The following is a 20,544-nucleotide window of genomic DNA, read 5'->3' as shown; positions in this document are numbered from 1 at the left end:
CACCACTTAAATTTGGGCTATTGGGAGAGGTCCTAATCTTAATGAAACCCCTTAACTGCCCCGAAGGGTGGGTCTCTGTCCGAGGAGAGTTTCAGAATTCACCTCCATAACTTTCCCTCAAAAGTCAGGGTTCATCCCCGTCAAAAGGAAGATGAAGGGAAGCAATAAACAAAATGACTTGGTATAATAATAATAGCCAACATTTATAAGGTAAATAAAGTGACTTGTGCAAAGTCACAGCCAGTAGATTCAAACGCAGGATCTCCTGATTTCAAGCTCAGGATTTTATCCATAGCAGGTAGCTGCCCTTAAAGTTATGATTACTTCATTCTTAAATTTATATCGTCAGCACAGTACCAAGATTGTAGTAGTCATTTAACAAAAATTTGATTGATTGATGTCAAGGAACTAAGGCTGATTTAAGCCAAGGGTGTGTGTGTGTGTGTGTGTGTGTATGGGGGGGATGGGTGCTAGACCCCCTTACCCAAATTCGCACATCTTCAGATATCAAGAGGAAGCATTTAAGACCTTGCAAGAAGAGATCCAAGCACTCTAGCTGAGCAGACCCAGTTTTCGACTCCCTTCTCCCAGCCTGGCCTGGCAAACTGGAAATGGTGAATAGTTAATAGTAAAAGACTTGGGCTCATTGGGTGAATTGAAAAAGAAGTAACCCTTGACCAATGGCCAGCAATGCTGTCTACTTTCTGTGGGTCACTTTAACTTCCTGAACCTTAAGCCTAGGGTCTGACCCACTCCATCTCATAGACTTTTGGAGAAATCTTCTCCTGGTTCCATTCATATAGGATAAATAGGAAATAAGGTTCTGGGAGGCACTGGGATTAATGGGGGAGGTAGGGTTTATATAGGAATTAAAGGAATCCAGAGACTTCAATGATCAGAATGGATGAGGAAGGGCCTTCTAGGCATGGGGGAGAGCCAGTCTGGAGCTGAGAGACAGTGTTGTTCTTGTTCATAGAACAGCCAAGTGGTCAAGGGCCCCTGGATGGAGGCGGAGTTGCAGGAACTAGGGAATGGGAGGGGTTAGGTTAGGAAGGGCTTTCAATGCCCTACAGAGCATTTTGTACTTGATCCTGGAAGTGATAAGGAGCCATTGGAGTTTATTGAATAGGGAGTGACTGTTAGAAAATCACTCTGTGACTGAATGCAGCATGAATGAGAAAGGGGAGACGTTTGAGGCAAGCAGCCCCGCAAGCAGTTGTTACATAGTCTGGGTGTGAGGGGATGAGGGTCTTCACCAGGGCAGGGGCAGTGTCATAGGAGAGGAGGGATGCTGCAAAGGTGAAATGGATTGGCAACAGCTTAGATATGGGGGGGAGGGGTGACATTTGCACAAAAATATCTGTGGCAGCCCTTTTTGTAGGAGCAAGAAACTGGAAACTGAGTGGATGCCCATCAATTGGAGAATGACTGAATAAGTTATGGTATATGAGTGTTATTGATGTAAACTTTGTCCCCTTTAATCTTTGAGGGAAGGAAGGCTGGAAAGGAATCTGTGAGGGAAGGATTAGGGTTAGGGAAGGGAAGGGTGATTGGGACCTCAGAACCCTCATGACCTCTAGGAAGGGCATACCTTTCTATCCATTAGGGCAACATCCACATAAGTAATCTCATTCAATTGGAAATCTCGGCTCCAGAGAGGACTGTGGGAACTGAGTTTGGTTCACAAAATAGTATTCATTCTTTTGGTTGTTCTTTGCTTGCATTTTATTTTCTTCTATTTTCCTTTTTGATGTGATTTTTCTTGTACAGCATAATCATTGTATAAATATAGTGGATTTAACATATATGTATCACATATATTAGATTACTTGCCATCTAGGGGAGAAGGTGGGAGGAAGAGGGTGAAAATTGGAACAAGGTTTTGCAAGGGTTTGTATTGAAAAATTATACATGCATGTTTTGAAAATAAAAAACTTTAATAAAAAAAAATTGATATGGGGGTAAGAGATGAAGCAAGCCTACATTGTGAGCCTGAGGGACTGGGAGGGTGATGCTGTCTTCAATGATAATAGGTGGGATGGAGGAGAGCTGAGGGAGAAAGATAATGAGTTCTGTTTTAAACATAGAAGATGAAGACATTTAGAGATAGAAGCTTGGAGGTCAGCAAAGAGGTTGGGGCTGGAAAGGTAGATTTAAGAATCATCACCATAGAGAAGGTCATTAAATCCAAGGGAGTTGATAAGATCATCAAGTGAAATAGTGCAGAGGAAAAGGAGACTGAGGGGGTAGGGTCAATTTGTTGTTGTGCGGTAATGTCTGATTCTTCTCGACTCCATTTGAGATTTCCTTGGCAAAGTACTAGAAGGTCATTTCCTTCTCCAGTTCATTTTACAGAAAAGGAAACTGAGGCAGACTGGATGAAGTGTTGCCTAGGGCCACACAGCTAGCAAATGAGCCCAAATTTGAATTCAGGCCCTCCTGACTTCAGGTTCTGACTCTATCCTCTGCACCTCCCAGCTGTCCTAGTATACAGATAGGAGGAAAACCAGGTCCTCCTGAAAGGAGGTGAGGTCCTGAAAACCTAGCGTGAAAAGAGCATCCAGCATGAGAAATGAGAAAGTGATCAACAAGTGTCCAAAGCTGTAGACATCAAGGAGGGAGGATGAGGAAAGACTGGACAAACAGGGTTTATTATTGTAACAGGACTTTGCCACTTCCTGGACCTGCAAATCTTTCCCCTTTCTCTGGGATTTCTCTGGGAAACATATTTAATGTTTATTTACATAAAGTATTCCTAATCAGTTTTGTCTGCCAATTTACCATTTTCAAATTTGATGGCTTTTTATTTGTACATGTTTTTCATATAACTGTACTTGTTTCATATACTATCTAATAGATATTAAATTTAATAAAGTAGCAACAAAATTGCTCCGTACGTGTATATACCTTCCTTTTGTTCTGTACATTTTAAGAAATGCTTTATTGAAGTATAATAAATGTTTTTTTTTCCTTCCTTCCTAGAGCACTGGAGCTGAATTCCCCTTTTTAGGAACACCTGTGACTTTGGTCCCCATATTCTTCTCATTTTGCAAAGCTGCCTCCCAAGATAGCAAGAACAAGTGACATTCAGGCTGCCAAGAAACAACCTCAAGTGTGAACCAGGGCACAGAGGTTTTTAAAAGGGAGATGATGGAATCTAATATATATTTTCTCCTCTAGTTCTCTTCTAGTTATATAGATCTACTAACAGGCCTGGGATGGTTATGTTCTCTCAAAGATCTGCACCCCTTATTGTGCTAGGGGATCATTTTATCAGTTAGTATTCAAATAATTTTTTTATTTTACAATTTCCACTTTTGCTTCCTTGCCTAAATCTTCCAACTCTTTGAGGACCTGGGCTGTTTTATGAAAAGACAAGTTTCAGATTCATACTAGAAAAAATCCCCAATCATCATCTGATGATCATTGACATCACTGATAAAATTATAAAAATAAACAAGTTGGGGTTGTGACAATTATTTTTCAATTTTTTAATGAATTACTACTCCTATTATTTTCTTTGGTGAAGTACTTTAAAATTTTTCTCCCCTAAATAATTTCCTGTGGAAAGATCAACTGTTATATAAAAACATTATTTTTCTATAAAGATCCAAACTTGTGAATTGGACAGACTGTTCTGGTCATTCATTTAGCACAGGTAGATTCTGCCTACTTTATGTAGCATTAAGAGTTCAGGATTGGGGAATCTCTTATTAGGCTTTTCCTGGCCGTCCAAAGCCCCCTGCTCATCATCAGAAAACCCTGTTTGTTTGTTTTGTACCAGTAAAGTACATCATGGATATACCAGTGGCAAGCTCCATGCCAGATTAAATGATTAAGAAATACCTATGGACATAGTAGGTGCTCAATATATATTTGTTGATTGAAAAATATTTTTGGCCCAATACATACATCTAATATCCTTTTAAAATTCTGTAACATTTAAACAATATTGTCTTAATAAAGATTTCTTGGTCTTCCAATAAATGTTGACTTTATTTAGTATTATAACACATCATCTGACTTTCTGGGTTTTCCTTCTTTTTCTGATTCTTTTTAAAGAATTCAGCCATGATGGTCTTCCTTTTTGGATGTTCCTTATCATGTATTTTGTCCAGTCTTCCTCAGGATCAATGATTGTTTCCCCGCTGAATTTGTTTTATAGTTTTGTCCAAAACTACAAAAGCTATTTTTTTTTTTCTGAGACAATTAGGGTGACACAGCTAGGAAGCTTTAAGTGTCTGAGACCAGATTGAACTCAGATCCTCCTGACTTCAGGGCTGATGCTCTAAGCCACTGCACCACCCAGTTTTAGAAAATCTTTTTAAAAAGTGAATAATGGGAAGCTATATGGATAGAGTGCCAGACCCAAGTTCAAATTTGTCCTCAGATATTTAAACACTTTCTAGCTTGTGACCCTGAGCGGTCACTTAACCCCAATTGCCTCAGCAAAAAAAAAAAAAAAAAAAAAAAAGAATAATTTCTTCAACTGCTTCAGACACAACCTCAAAGCAGGCCTTGTTTCTTGATTTACTTTAGGTGTTCAGCCTTTCTACTGCAGTCTGAAAACTTGGAGAAGTTTCAGATTAATGGGTTTTGCTAGCAATTTTGTCCTGGGCCTCTCCTTGATAGATCAAGATAATGGCTGGAGGTTGGAATCTAATTCCACATTTCTTGGCAGTGTACATCATTCTAATTCACAGCTGCTGGGCAAATCAGAAGGAATCTAGCTCTTTCATAATGACTGCTTGGGACTTCCAGGAGGAGGTGAAAGAGGTCACAGCAACTGCCCAGGGCAGCTCCAGCTCCTGCTCAGCTCTGGACCCAGCCATCATGGTGGGAGCTTGATTCTCTCCAATGGCCTTTTCAGGGCTAGTTCCTATTAATTCCTAAGGAGGGAAGCAGAAAGGGGCTATATGGAAGGAGACATTTCTCCTGTCCAGTCCCGAGTTGTCCACAGAGAAGGAAGAAAGGCATTGCAGGGGGAGTGAGTAGACAGCTGGTATTGGATGGGGCAGCCAGGAGAGTTAGGAAAGTTTATAGCTGTGTGGACCCTGGGCATATCACTTAACCCCATTTGCTTCCAAAACAAGACTGGCCTGGGGCATCAGATTTCATTTAAGTCCTGTGGTTCAGAGAGCATTTAATTAAAAAAAGCTGGAGAGATATCTAGAAGCAAAGCAAAGTTTATTATACAATCTCCTGAGAATCAGACGTCCCACCCATCGAGCAGACAATCCAAAGGAGGAAGCACCTTAGGGGGAAAGGTCAACATTTTTTATCTCTAACGCAAATACCCCCTCCCACCACTGACCCTCATCCTCATTGGCTGAGGATCTTACATTCTAAACTCGGGAACTACCCAAGAAATTGAACTTGACCACTGATGTCATAGGAGGATAACAAGGGGACTTAAGTATGCCCTTAGGAGGTAGCAGGGAGGGGACAAGTATGCCCTTGACTTGATGCTTAAAGTCCTTCAGGCCTACTCAAACTTTGAAATAGATGAAGCCTTACTCTATTTTCACAACTGTCTTGAAAGATCTCACCTCATCTCTTTCAGTCCCCCCTCTTATTTGTACACTGAGATCTCTTCAAATTCTGGTAGCCTAACTTCACATTCCCTATCTAATCCCTCATCCTCCTCTGGCTCCTATTTGGTCCTCTTGGACCATTGGCTCCCATCCTTTTAACACCATCAATCTAACAGACCCTTCAGCTTTCTCTTCCAACCTAATCATTCTAGATAAAGAGTTTTGGACTATTCTGGTTATCAGTCGGATCAAACAAGGTATGCAGATAGGGACTACTATAGGGACACTACTAAGAGCTATAAGGTCAAACCAAAGGAGCTGCTCCCACTAGCTTTCCCCAAGCCAGGACCACCAGGAAATATTTAACAGTGAGGTACAGGTCCATACAGGAACATGAGCAAGTTTCCTAATGTTCTTAGTGACTTCTTTTACTAGATTTCCATCGTCATCAATCTTTATACAACAAATATACACATTTAGTTTCACACAAACTCCCCCTTACTTGACCAACAAATAATCCAGCAGAACTCTCTCTGATTTGAATAGCTTGGTCAGCCAAAAGATCTAGTGCCTCAGCCATAATCTCTACAACTGCTTGAAGCTTAATTATTCTGTTCAACATAAATATTAGGGTTCTATATCCCCAACTTCCATCTTGAGCCCAGGTGGTTGGAGGCCAGGCATCACCCCACCATTTACATCTCCAGTCTGAGTAATAGAGGTATCTAAACCCCATTTCTCTCTTCCCAAAATCATCATACAACTGAATCCCTAAATATTGGTTTGCCTATTCAGGAAGAAAGAAAAATTTTGGCCTTAATAGTCCAGTATAGCAAATCCCTGTTCAATTAAGAGGTAGGTGAGTATCAGCAGTTAGTCCACCATTCTCCAATTGAAAAATGGTCAAAGGATATTAACAGACAATTCTCAGATGAAGAAATTGAAACTATTTCTAGTCATATGAAAAGATGCTCCAAATCATTATTAATCAGAGAAATGCAAATTAAGACAACTCTAAGATACCACTACATACCTGTCAGATTGGCTAAGATGACAGGAAAAAATAATGATTGTTGGAGGGGATGCGGGAAAACTGGGACATTGATGCATTGTTGGTGGAGTTGTGAACGAATCCAACCATTCTGGAGAGTAATTTGCAAGAATGTTTGTGGCAGCCCTCTTTGTAGTGGCTAGAAATTGGAAACTGAATGGATGGAGAATGGCTGAATATTGTGGTATATGAATATTATGGAATATTATTGTTCTGTAAGAAATGACCAACAGGATGATTTCAGAAAGGCCTGGAGAGACTTACACGAACTGATGCCGAGTGAAATGAGCAGGACCAGGAGATCATTATATACAACAATACTATATTGCCTCAGCCACCGAGGCAGAGTATGTGGCTGTAGATTAGTGCCGGCTACCCACAGGTCTCATTTAACCCACAGGTTTTCATTTATATTAAAAGAATCAAATGTAGAATTTTTTCATTTCTCGACCTGTGCCTGGCTTAGGTTGTTCCTATGGGGAAAAGCCTTACCCGTCATAGGAAGGATGTGCAGAAACGTCTCTTCCTGGCTTAGGTCGGCTAGTCCTTGAGTAATCTTACCTGCCATTGACTAACCAGGTCGAAAATTTCTTATTGCTCATATGAGCATCAAGGGGATCATCACCAGTCTCAAGGCGGTGATAGTGTAAAGGCCCTTTGAGCTTCTGAAGTACTAATTAATGAATTCTAAAGCTTAAAAAAACTGAGTCTGCCAGGGCAATTTTAACAAAAATAAGGGATTCTAAAGCTAAGGGATTCTAAGCTAAAGCATTCAAATTCAATCTGAACTAAGGCAAATTGAATAGGGGTTCCCACTATTTCAGGTATTTTGAAAAAAATCTACCAAATCTTTCCAAATACTCTATCCCTTCCTCCCTTTTTCCTCATGGTAAGGAATTATCAAATGACTATTCCCCATATAAATCCCAAGAGTGAATTAAAATCCCTATACATAACAGACTAGTACAGTGGCATTTCCTAAAAATCCCTCAAACATAACAGCAATAATTACAGTTTTAACAAATCCCATCCCAAATCTTAAACACAGAGTGATCCAGGAAAGATTCAACAGTCAGTCATCAAACATTCCCAAAGTCCCTCATCAGTCCAAAGTACAGTAGATGCAGGGTCCAGTCCATGGTCTCATTTTAAAAACTACTGCTTCAGGCTGTGAAGTGATAGGAGGCTCTCATTCTATGCAGACTGGGTATGCCAAAGCTGATCAAGGTTCCAAAAGCAAGCCAATACCTGTAATTTGACCAGTAATTTAGATCAGTCTCAGATGGAAAGACTCAGTTCACCAGATTGCTGCAAAATATGAGGAGGCCAAAATAAATTGTTTCCTATGTGAAGAGATGAGTTTGCCAGGCAAACGGCTGCTGTCCTATAGACCCCTGTTAATTGTCCTCTTATCATGTAGAAATCTTAAAAGGATACAATGATTACATATAACCAGAATGAAAATAGCAAGGTATGACATAAGTGAATTAACAGTTTCTATTGACCATTGCTCTGATCATAGAGATCAGTTACAGGAGGAAAAAGTATAACATAACATAAGCAGTTAAAACTCAACCTTTAGCACATATAGGATAAAATAGTCTTAACCCAGTTTTATTCCAATCAATTGTCCCAGTAACTGTAAAAGGTTGGAGCCTTAAAACTCCCAAATAGCATTAACTAATTAATTTTAAGTCTGAGAAATCTTACTTCCAATAACAAATTTCATTAATCAAATTTCTGATAAATCTTAAAAGACTTATCATAACCTTATAGTAATAAAAGGAAATTTTGTCTAAGTTCACAACTTAAAACAATTATATCTAGGTAGATGTTACATAAGTGCATGTTATACATACAAATCATTTTGCTTTTAAAATGCGCAATACATAGAATATCCCAAATTGCATATTGTCCATAACAGAAACATTTCCCAAAAGGACAAAGAAAAATTTATTTTCAGAGGCCCTTTAAATAACCTCAGGATGACCCAATTCATTCAATTTAAACTTATACAGACTATCCAATTCCATTATAAGAATTCAAGAAGTTTCTTAAAAATATTTTAGAAATATTCTTACCAAAGTATGGATCACATTTATGACTATATTCCTCAACCAAGAAAACTTATGTATCAAGAAACAAATATTCAATCAAGTAACCTAAAAGTAAGCATGTTCCTTTAAATCAGTTTGCTGCACTGTGGGGAGAGAGGACTCTTACCCCACTCCTGTCCCCTAGGAAAAAACTTCTCAGGTTTTCCGCTCAGTGCCCTACATAGGGATCCTTTAAGATTTAGCCCATCAGTTTCATTTACTTTCTTCCCAAATCCACCCATTTCCAGTTTTCTTTCTCCCTAGCTATATACCTGAACACTCAGACGCTCCTTTGGGCCGGGCTCTTGTTTCAAGGGGAAAAAGACTTTGTTTAAAATATCTAAATTCCATTTACTTACAATATTAGTACATCAGGTTGAAAGTTTTAAAATCACAAGCAGATTTTCAAATAACCAATTCCCAAATTCCTTAATCATTGTTCTTAAAAACTTAAAAGCTTTTACATCAGCAAACAGACTAGGTCCAAGACCTCCGCCCTGGGGGAGAAGTTTGTTTCACCAAAATTCCCTTTTTCCTTCCAGAATCCAAAGAGTCTTCTATGAACTTCCAAGCCCATTTTGTGCCTTCAAAGAAGGCCTAGATATTCCATTTATGTTAGCACACTACTCTTCTAGATTTTTTTTTTTACCTTTCCAAACTTTCAAATCCCTTTTTTTTTTATTTTATTTATTTTGTTCATTTCATTTATTTATTTTATTTATTTCATTTATTTATTTATTTATTTTTTAATTTCTTTCCTTCCTTTTTTCTCAGGCTACTGCAGTCAGCCAGAGAAACACACACACACACACACACACACACACACACAATCTCTCTCTCTCTCTCTCTCTCTCTCTCTCTCTCTCTCCTGTGTGTGTGTGTGTGTGTGTGAGAGAGAGAGAGATTTTTCAAACTTCTTGATATTTTCTAAACCTGAAACAGAGGCTGAATTCTTATCCTTTACAAACTTGTTTGTTGTTACAAACTTTTAACACAGACAGACACACACACACACACACACACACACACACACACACACACGAAGCTCCATTTTACTAAGCACAGTTGCAACGGTGTACTTAAAAATTTTTCAAACAAAACAGACAAATCACACAGAACATAGAACACAGTTACTACATTAAACATATAACATATACCCAAAGGATATTTTCCAGCGTCCCAGAAAATACCCGTTTCAGAACTTTACCCCGAACAGAACCAGAATAACCAGAACCAGAACCAGAACCAGAACCAGAACCAGAACCAGATGAGTACGCCAAAAGGCACTCAGACAGACTTGCTCTCCCAAATGCCCAATCAATATCATTGTCCACTGTAGGCCTGATTGAAGCTGAAGAACCCTTCCTTCAAGTCCAAGAGCTAAGGCTCTCACTTGGGGAAGCTGAAGAAAAGCCATTGAAGCTTTGGGAGGAGGGTCATACAGAATCTTCATTGTTTTTGGGAGCCTAATTTGAGCCTAAAATTGGTGTGCTTAAAGGCACCTTTAAGAAAGAGGCATTGTCATCTCCAACTCTTTTTCACCTTTTCTCATCAATGGTTCCTTTATTAAAGCAATCTCCAACTCTTTTTCACCTTTTCTCATCAATGGTTCCTTCCTGCAGGAACCATGGGCAGACATCTTCTAAAAACTTAAAAATTTTACAAACTCATTCTTTTTTAACCTTTACTCTACACGTCCTTAATAAATCCTTGAAATCCTCAACAAATCTATCATATACACTAATTTCTTCTCCCTTGGTATCTAAAACTCTTACCACAACCAGGTCTCTGTTCCTCGGGGCAGGTGGACCCGTGGCGACCTTATTCTCTAAATTCTCCGGGACTGCCTAGTCTTCTTATTGAGAGGTTCGATCTAGCAATGCTACTCCTTTCTCCAAAATCTTCCGGGCCCCACGTATGGGCGCCATTTGCCTCGGCCCAGGAGGCAGAGTGTGTGGACCCTGGAAGAAAAGAGATAAGGGCAACAGAGAGGGGGACTCAAAAAATGGAGGTAAGTCAAATCATTCTGATCAAGCACCATTTTAATGGGTGCAATAGTACAGATATATATAGCAGTAGAAAAGAAGGCAGGGTTGTACAAACACAGTACAGGGTGGGGGTCCAAGACAAAGGGTTGGTATCCCGCCCAAGGATGAGCTGCTCAGATGTGTCTGGTGGCAGAAAGCTTTATGATGTGATTAGGGGGTGCCTAGATACCTGCCCATTCAAAGTTAGGATGTGATTAGGAGATTCCTATTCAGGAAGTCTTTGGTATGATGCGATTAGGAGATTCCAACCTATTCAAGGTTGGCCTTATGTGACTGTAGATTAGTGCTGGCTCCCCACACTATATGATGACCAGTTCTGATGGACCTGGCCATCCTCAGCAATGAGATCAACCAAGTCATTTCCAATGGAGCAGTAATGAACTGAACTAGCTATGCCCAGAAAAAGAACTCTGGGAGATGACTAAAAACCATTACATTGAATTCCCAATCCCTATATTTATGCACACCTGCATTTTTGATTTCCTTCACAAGCTAATTGTACAATATTTCAGAGTCTGATTCTTTTTGTACAGCAAAATAACGTTTTGGTCATGTATACTTATTGTGTATCTAATTTATATTTTAATATATTTAACATCTACTGGTCATCCTGCCATCTGGGGGAGGGGATGGGGGGTAAGAGGTGAAAAATTGGAACAAGAGGTTTGGCAATTGTTAATGCTGTAAAGTTACCCATACCTATAACCTGTAAATAAAAGGCTATTACATAAAAAAAAAAAATTACCCATGCATATGTTTTGTAAATAAAAAGCTATCAATTAAAAACAAACAAACAAAAAAAACCCTTAGTTTTCCAAATCCTTGCAGCCTCCCTCTTATCTCCTAGAGATAGAGCAGACAAAAAGCAAGCCTTTTGTCAATCCACAGCAATTCCTAAGGAATTGTGCCAGAGCTCCCAAGAGCTCCAAAGGACGACTGCAGTGCCCACTTGACAACTGCAGTGTCCACTACAAGATAAGGAAAGAAAGTCTTTTACCTTGTCCAGAGTTAAGTCTATTCACATATACTATTTCCCAGCTTCAAACTTTGACCTGTTTAACAAAACCTATCTTTTGTCAATGGCCACTGATGTTTCTCTTCTAGGTTCCAGAAATCAGTCCCATTATGAATTTGGGATCAGTTACTAAGGATCCAGGCTGGGCTTAAGGAGACAGATACCCATAGCCATTGGCTCAATTGTTGGGATCCACCACAGATCCAACAATTTGATAAGTTAAAAGTTCTCCTTATATTATGCATGAGCAGGAGGAGCTGGTTCTATTCTCTGGAAGACAGAGGTCTGGTTTCTATGGCTATCATGAGGAAATAGGCAAACCCAAAGCTCAGGGAAAGCCCCATGAGAGTTCCCAAAGTAATTCCCAAAGTAATTAATGTAAATAAAGTCATACAGTTAACAATGCACTAGATTCAGAGTTTGTGTTCCTATTTAGTGGAGGTCCCCTCCTCAAATGTAATTTGAGATTTCCCCATCTTCAACTGTCCACTGGGATAAAGGTGGCGCCACTGGTCCTTTTGTTCTGGTGTGATGTGTCCAGCCTCGTTCCTGGGTGCGAATTGCAGGGTCCAAGGTCAGTATCACCTGGTAGGGTCCGTCCCAGCACGGAGTCAGCTTCTCATCCTTCCAGGAAGCCATCAACACCCAATCTCCAACCTGAATTCTATGAACAGGGAAACCTAGAGGAATCTGAGCTATTAACCCTTTTGTTGAAGTCCTAGCAATGACTTAACATATCTCTTAAGAAATAAATCCTTTGTCTCTAAGATAGGGTCCCAGTTTCTCATAGGACAAGCCTGGAGAGCATGACCATACAATAATTCACAAGGTGAAAGCCCTCCATCTCTATGTGGCTCGGTTCCGATTCTAACCACAGCAAGAGGAAGACATTTAGTCCAAGGTAGTGGGGTCTCTAAAGATAATTTAGTCAATTGCTGTTTTATTTCTTGATTCATCCTTTCTACTTTCCTAGAAGAGGAAGGATCCCAAGGGGTATGGAGATCCCAAGTGATTTCTAAGGCCCCGATCAGATTCTGCAATACTTGGGCAGAAAAATGTGTTCCCTGATCCAAGTCTATCCTCTCCACTACTCCATATCTATGAATAATTTGTTCTAATAAGACCTTACTTACTATCAAGGCAGTTGCTCGGGCTGGGGCTGAGAGGAATGCCTCCACCCATGATGTCAGATGGTCCACTATGACTAGCAAGTATTTGAGGCGACCCACTGGTGGCAGCTCAGTAAAGTCCACCTGGATGCTTTAGAATGGTCCGAGTCCCGGAGCTCGTTCCCCTTTTGGGATCTGGTGTTGAGCAGCCTTGTTAGTCCTTCGACAAACGAGACAGCCGTCCACCAGTTGTCAGGCCATAGTATATAGGCCAGGGGAAACGTACCTTGTCAGCACAGCATCACACAGGTTTTGGACACCCCAGTGACTGTCCTGGTACAGTTGCTGAAAGACCTGCCTCATACTTGCTTTGGTCAGTACCTCTCTGCCATCAGGCAAGAGCCATCGTCTTTCCGAGTTCCCAACTGCTCCGAGAGTCGAGGCCTTCTCTTTTCCTTCTGGGTAAAACTGCAAGAGGGTAGACTAGGGGGAAGTACAAGTATCCAGGCCATTATAGGAGTAATCTCCTGGTCTCCAGCTCCCTTGGCCTCATCTGCTAATCTTTTTCCCCTTGCATCAAAGGAATTTCCTATTTACCACTCTAGAAGATCCAACTATAAACCAATTTACTCCCCCAGGCATAGCGGATTCTTGTGAATCCTCTTTAGTTTGAAAATCAATCAGCAATGCAATGTGGGCAGCTGATCCTATAAGCCTCCTTCCCTTCACCTGGAGTGAATTCCCCTTCATTTCATTTTCTCCGGGTATTTAATGGGCAATTGTTTGGGTGTCAAAAATTCTCTTTCAATAATAGCCCCCACACACAACACGATCATGCAAAACATGAAAAACGCATCTAAAGACAATATAGATCTTTGATAAGTAAGTCAGGGGCCTATGACTGGGGTTCCAGAGATAGCCCTGCCTTCTATCAACATACAGTGCAAAAGGCTCTATCTAGACCTAAACCTTAGCCTAATCAGGGCATTAATCAAGGCTTCAAATGAATATAGTTCAAGAATCACAGTAAAGGGTTCATCCTAGAAAGTTCACAGCTTATACAGCTTAGATAGTTCTAAGTTTAACATTACACGGATCATTTTGCCTTTAAAATACACAAATACAAAGAAAAAATTCTAAATGGCATGTTGTCCATCCTGTTTCCACATAAAAGAAACTTTTAGATCTTTCAGATTTAACATTAATACTTTTCATTCAATTTATCAAATTATTAGATCAGACTAACATCCTGCTCTAGATTTTTTTATCATCTTCCTTAAACAAGGGGTCTATCATGCACATAAATAAGCATTAAATAATTTGCTTTAGACAGATGGGATCTTAGTAGAAATAAATCGCTTTCAGATTAACTTACAGTTACAAACTTAGTTACAGTTAAAACATTCCATTATTAACACTATATAAATGTAGGCTGTTCCTTTAACCAGTAGAACCAATTGATATCCCAGCCAGCAAGGTGTGGCAGCCGCCATACTTAATGGGGAAGGGGAATTAGACCTGCAAAGTCCCTCTCCACGTGGCCACCCTTCCCCCATGCTTCCTGACCCTAACTTATCACAGCTAACTTTTTAGGGTGCCATTTCCCCAGGATCCAATCTGCCAGCTCAAGACAGGCCCCAACCTCATGGGACATATCTCCTTTTCCCATGGCAAACGGCAGATTCACTAGGGAATTGTACCTTTTTCTTCCCCATTTCTGGAGAGCTATTTTCCTCTCTTTTTCTCTCACATCTCTTCCTGTTCCATCTCTCTCCTTCCAAAGCTTACTTGCTTAAACCTTCTCCAACATATGTTCAACATTCCCAAACCAATACTAGATGCTCCATTTAAACTATTAATTGCTTTTGCAAATCAATCTTTCTTGTCCCTCATCTTCAAGTCAAAGAAAAAAAATTTTTTTTAACTTTAAACTTCAAGGTTCGCAAACTGAACCAAATTTCATAAAACTTATACAAGGCATAACCCAGTTACAAATTACCCAATACCTCTAGAAAACATACTGTAAGTAGGGAGATACAACCCCAACCTCCCCTAAAGTAAACTACCAGCATTTTGTTTTAATAACTTATATTTTAACTTAAAATTCCCAATAATATAAAACCATTTTCGCCATCATATTTAAAATAATGAATTTCAAATAGTTTCTTTCTCTTGGTCCCACGTGGCCCTACTGCAGGTCAGGACACGTGAGAGGGAAAGGAAAGAAGCCACTGTCTTCACTCACTCAATCCCACATACTTCCCCGATGTATAGGGTGATTGTGCTCCCAATTGGGATCTGCTAAAGCTATTTCTGACCAGCTGAAGGGTTTCTCCTGTCCCACTCCTTCATAGCTGCACCTCTAATTAGTCCCCTCTCCTCTAGTGAGGAGAGAATTCAAAATAGACATAAGTTCTCCTGCTGGCCCTGAGGGCCCTTTCGAGGGGCAGATGGAATAAAATCCTTTTCTCTTTCAGGTACAAATTCAGTCTTTGGCACACCCAGTCTTCAATAGTGCCTTCACCAATATCTTTGTCACCCCAGACAAAACAACCTTATCATCTTTTCCTTCTATATTTTGGCAGTTCTTCCCAATTAATTTATCTCCCAAGGAACTATCTACCGGTATTTTCTGATCATTTTTCTCATTTCTCTCAGTGAGGACCGGCTGGGACTGGGCCACACCCATTGAATTTGGATAGAATCTAAATTCCAAAACGCCCAAAACAAGCCAATCGTTGTCAATTGACTCCAGTCACCCTAGAAGGCCTCACCAAGCCTATCCTGTCCAGAGACCCAGAGTTTAAGACCCCAGGCCTCACAGATTCCTGTCCAGAGACCCCTCCAGAGTTTAAGACTCAAAGAGTCTTACCTCTGGGTTGTTGCACAACAAATTACTTGACTGATACCTGTCCTCCACCAACCGGTCGGGATTTTACCTGGGAGTTTATTCCTTTGCTTTGCTCTGAGTTTCTCCACTTTGGGTACACTTTACCTTGGGAAGTAAGGAGAAGTGCTGGATGCTGGCAGGCTGCCTAAATCAGGGGAGGGCGGCACCCAGCCAGCACCCCAGGGGTTTACCTATTCACCACAAGTGGTGTGATCTGGACTAGCCCCCAAAATTGTGTGGTTCAGACAGCATTTAATTAAAAAAACTGGAGAAATATCTAGAAGAAAAGCAAAGTTTATTATACAACCTCCTGAGAATGGGGAGTCCCACCCATCGAGCAGACAATTGAAGGGAGGAAGCCCCGTCGGGGGCAGGGTCAACACTTTTTATTCCTAACGCAAATACCTCCTCCCACCACTGACCCTCATCCTTATTGGCTGAGGATCTTACATTCTAAACTCGGGAACTACCCAAGAAATTGAACTTGACCAATAAGTACATAGTTGCCCATATTTGACCTAAACAGAAAGACACTGATATCATAGGAGGATAACAAGGGGACTTAAGTATGCCCTTAGGGGATAGCAGGGAGGGGACTTAATTATGCCCTTGACTTGATGTTAAAAGTCCTTCAGGCCTACTTAAACTTTGACATAGATGAAGCCTTACTGATTTTCACAACTGTCTGAAAGATCTCACCTCATCTCGTTCAAAGAGGAAGGAAGGGAACCAGGATGGTGTGGGGCAGGTGCTAGTTCCCCTTTCCCACAGTAATAATCAGAGACATCTTCAGGTACACAGAGAAAGCGATTATGTAATCCCTGCAGAGAGAGGCCTGGACACACCTGGGAGCCATCCCATTCCTACCATGTGCTGCTAGAACCGGGCCAGTTTCTGCCTTGTCCAGGACTTAAAAGCAGAAGACCCAAGCCTTCTCATTGGATAGACTAAAAGGACATAACCATCTTTGACCAATGGTCACCAATGATGTCTGCTTCCTGTGGGTCACATCACTTCCTTAACTTCACTAACTTACTGCAACCCAGGGTTCAAGACTCGGAACAGGGATCATGTGACTTTCTGAAACCCAAGGCTCAACTGGAAATAAGGGTCATGTGACTTAGGTCTAGTGTTATAAACTGACAAAGCTTCGTCCTATCAGTCCCCCTCTTTTTGATCTGTTTGAAGATTTCTCACCCCAATACATATTTCTTCCACTAGGGCATAGCTATGACCTGTGCCTTCAGGCTGGTCCCTCTTCAGTACTGACTGTAATCCATCCTCTACCATTTAGAACAACTCCTGTCCATCACCAGAAGCTTTCAGGAACCACTTTAGTTACTCTTGAACTAGATCTTCAATTACTCTAATGATTAAGTGCATAAGCAAGTCGTGATGGGGTATTGCTGCTTAAAACAATGAGCAGGAATCAGACCCCGCTTCCACCAGTCATCACAGAACAGGTGGTGTCTGGCAGCCATGGAACTGCAGCCCAGTGGAGGCCTGGGGGCCTCAGGGTCATTGTTACTTCATTCCCATCTCAAGCAGTCCAGACCCACACTCCTTTGGGACAGAGGGCCGAAGGTTTCATCTTTTGGAGAGGTTTTTGGCTGACAATGTAATGCTGAAGAAACTGAGCAAGACAGAGATTAGAGACCAATTCAATAGTTTATTAAGTAGAGAGAGATACTGGGACCAATGGATCCATGGTTAGAGACCATCATTAGTCCAGCACTGAAGTACTCAGAGGGCAAGTCTTTTGTGGGCTAACAACATAATGGGGGAGGTACCTGGGTGGGGATAACCTAATGGGGTGGGGAAACCCCTAGGATGACACTATGGAGGGAGGTTACTGATATTCTAATGACATCTAAAATAGATAAACCTTTATCCTGTTATACCTTAAGAAGGAATGTCTATAACCTAAAGATATAAAAAACCTTCATCTCATCAACCATTTAAGTGGGAAAGATTATAGCCTGGAATTTTGGGGAAGAGCAACTGAGGCAGACCTTTATCTCTCTTTTTTTTTTTTTTTTAATTTAATAGCCTTTTATTTCCAGGATATATACATGGGTAACTTTACAGCATTAACAATTGCCAAACCTCTTGTTCCAATTTTTCACCTCTTACCCCCCCCCACCCCCTCCCCTAAATGGCAGGATGACCAGTAGATGTTAAATATATTAAAATATAACTTAGATACACAATAAGTATACATGACCAAAACATTATTTTGCTGTACAAAAAGAATCAGACTCTGAATTATTGTACAATTAGCTTGTGAAGGAAATCAGAAATGCAGGTGTGCATGAATATAGGGATTAGAATTCAATGTAATGGTTTTAGTCATCTCCCAGAGTTCTTTTCTGGGTATAGCTAGTTCAGTTCATTACTGCTCCATTAGAAATGATTTGGTTGATCTCGTTGCTGAGGATGGCCTGATCCATCAGAACTGGTCATTATCTAGTATTGTTGTTGAAGTATATAATGATCTCCTGGTCCTGCTCATTTCACTCAGCATCAGTTCGTGTAAGTCTCTCCAGGCCTTTCTGAAATCATCCTGTTGGTCATTTCTTACAGAACAGTAATATTCCATAATTTTCATATACCACAATTTATTCAGCCATTCTCCAACTGATGGACATCCATTCAGTTTCCAGTTTCTAGCCACTACAAAAAGGGCTGCCACAAACATTCGTGCACATACAGGTCCCTTTCCCTTCTTTATAATCTCTTTGGGATATAATCCCAGTAGTAACACTGCTGGATCAAAGGGGATGCACAGTTTGATAACTTTTTGAGCATAGTTCCAAACTACTCTCCAGAATGGTTGGATTCGTTCACAACTCCACCAACAATGCATCAATGTCCCAGTTTTCCCGCATCCCCTCCAACACTCATCATTATTTTTTCCTGTCATCTTAGCCAATCTGACAGGTGTGTAGTGGTATAAGATCATTATTCTCATTGTTTTCCTGAAGTTCCAACTTTGGTCAGAGTTGGAACCTACAGGAAAGTCAGACCTTTCTCTCTTTTTTTTTCCCTAACAAATTCTAGCTCAGACATGAAAAAGACATTCTGCACAAATACACAAACACAGACAAAATTACATGAAGAGGCCATCCCTTCCCTACTTTCCCATATACAACAGAAATACCTAAGTACACTTGTTTTTCCTTTTTGCTCTGAAGATTTGAGTTAGATTGCCCCTTCTCAGAGCATCCGATTCCATGCCCTGGTCTCCAGCAAAATGCACAGTCGACCCCCCAAGGGTGACTTGGCAGATCAGGGTCAGAAGGAATCAACTACCTTCCTGGCCAATCACCGAGTGCTACTGTCCTGTGTCTTCTAACAGAACCCCTTTCTTGGCCCTCACCCCTTAATCTGGATCACCCAAAGCTTGATGATCCCAGGGCCACCAAAGGACACTTCAAGGACACATTAACAGACATTCCCCTTGTGGATTACACATGCATAAGTTACCTGGCTCTCTCTTACCTGGGCTTCCTTTTTGAAGACTTGTGTGCCTGCCGAGAGGGAGGCTGAGAATTTGATCACAAGGTTAGTCAGAGAAAACCCAACCTGGCGCCTGCCTGGAATCGAGATTCCAGCCATCTCTCTGGGAAGCCACAGATCTTGGGCTGAGCCCCCATAAACAGCTGATGGATCCTGGGCATGTCACTTATTTGCCTCCAAAACAAAGAAGACTGGCCTGGGGCACCAGAAAGATTTCATTCAAGTCCTGTGACAGATCCTAGAAGAAAAGGAAGGAAGGGAGCCAGGATGAAGTCCATTGTGTGTTAGCAATTATTATCTGTTCCTTCTGAAGTTGTTCAATGCCCTCTTCACCCACTTCTATGGAATTCCCTGGCATTTCTTCTCCCCTTTTCTCTGCTTACTTAAATTCTCCCTATCATTGTCAGAAGCTGTCTTGTTAAACCTTCCCATTTTGCAGACAAAGAAACTGAGACCCAGAAAGGAGCGACAACTTGCCTAAGTTTACATAAAGAGTAAGTAACAGAGGTGGTATTGAAATTCAGGAACTCAGCCCCCAAAGACAATGTTCTTTCCACCTTAGCCCAAAGCCCCACTCAAGGGCCATCTCCTCTACTGGGAAGCCTTTCTTGACTTTGTGGCTTAAAGAGATCACTCCCATGTTACTCAGTCTTGTCTTTTTGCAAGTGTTTCCTGTTAGTAATATTTTCTCCCTCACTAATCCATCTTCTTTATTACAACAGGGCTGGGTTTAGTCAAAGTATGAAACAAACACTTCCAGTTTCTGGTTACTTGACACAATATTGTCATTTCCTAGTATCTCTTCCTCAGGAACTAGTTTCTTCCTTTATAACATGACTGGATTAGACTAGGTTTGTGTTGTTGTTGTTTTTTTTTAACAGCTTGATGGTTATATTTCTTTTTTTTTATTTTTTTTTTATTTTTTTTATTATAGCTTTTTATTTACAAATATATGCATGGGTAAATTTTCAGCATTGACAGTTGCAAATCCTTTTGCTCCAACTTTTCCCCTCCTTCCCCCAACCCCTTCCCCCAGATGGCCGGTTGACCAATACATGTTAAAGATGTTAAGGTATAAGCTGAATACAATATACGTACACATGTCCAAACAGTGATATTGCTGTATAAAAGAGTCGGACTTTAAAATAGTGTACAATTAGCCTGTGAAGGAAATCAAAAAAATGCAGGCAGGCAAAAATAGAGGGACTGGGAATTCTATGTAATGGTTCTTAGTCATCGCCCAGAGTTCTTTCGCTGGGTGTAACTGGTTCAGTTCATTACT

At 40.7% G+C, this 20,544-nt stretch overlaps 1 protein-coding gene and 1 long non-coding RNA gene across 2 annotated transcripts; both read right to left on the bottom strand.

The window, feature by feature from the left end:
* Positions 1-3,995: 3,995 nt before the first annotated feature.
* On the bottom strand, positions 3,996-4,722 carry CEP19 (centrosomal protein 19). Its single transcript, XM_031961540.1, is given in 5 exon segments — positions 3,996-4,117; positions 4,120-4,148; positions 4,479-4,533; positions 4,536-4,589; positions 4,592-4,722. Coding segments are annotated over 5 exon segments (360 nt in total). The 5' UTR covers positions 4,692-4,722.
* Positions 4,723-7,559: 2,837 nt separating this feature from the next.
* Positions 7,560-19,498, bottom strand: LOC116422831. Its single transcript, XR_004233366.1, has 3 exons — positions 19,245-19,498; positions 10,457-10,642; positions 7,560-7,833 (listed from the first exon to the last, which is right to left on the bottom strand). It is a non-coding gene; the product is annotated as an uncharacterized LOC116422831 (long non-coding RNA).
* Between the last annotated feature and the right edge of the window lie 1,046 nt (positions 19,499-20,544).

This window comes from Sarcophilus harrisii, chromosome 3 (genome assembly GCF_902635505.1).
Source record: "Sarcophilus harrisii chromosome 3, mSarHar1.11, whole genome shotgun sequence".
Lineage (NCBI taxonomy): Eukaryota > Metazoa > Chordata > Mammalia > Dasyuromorphia > Dasyuridae > Sarcophilus > Sarcophilus harrisii.
The sequence above is the reverse complement of the archived record's forward strand: the minus strand, read 5'-3'. Positions and strand labels throughout refer to the sequence as shown.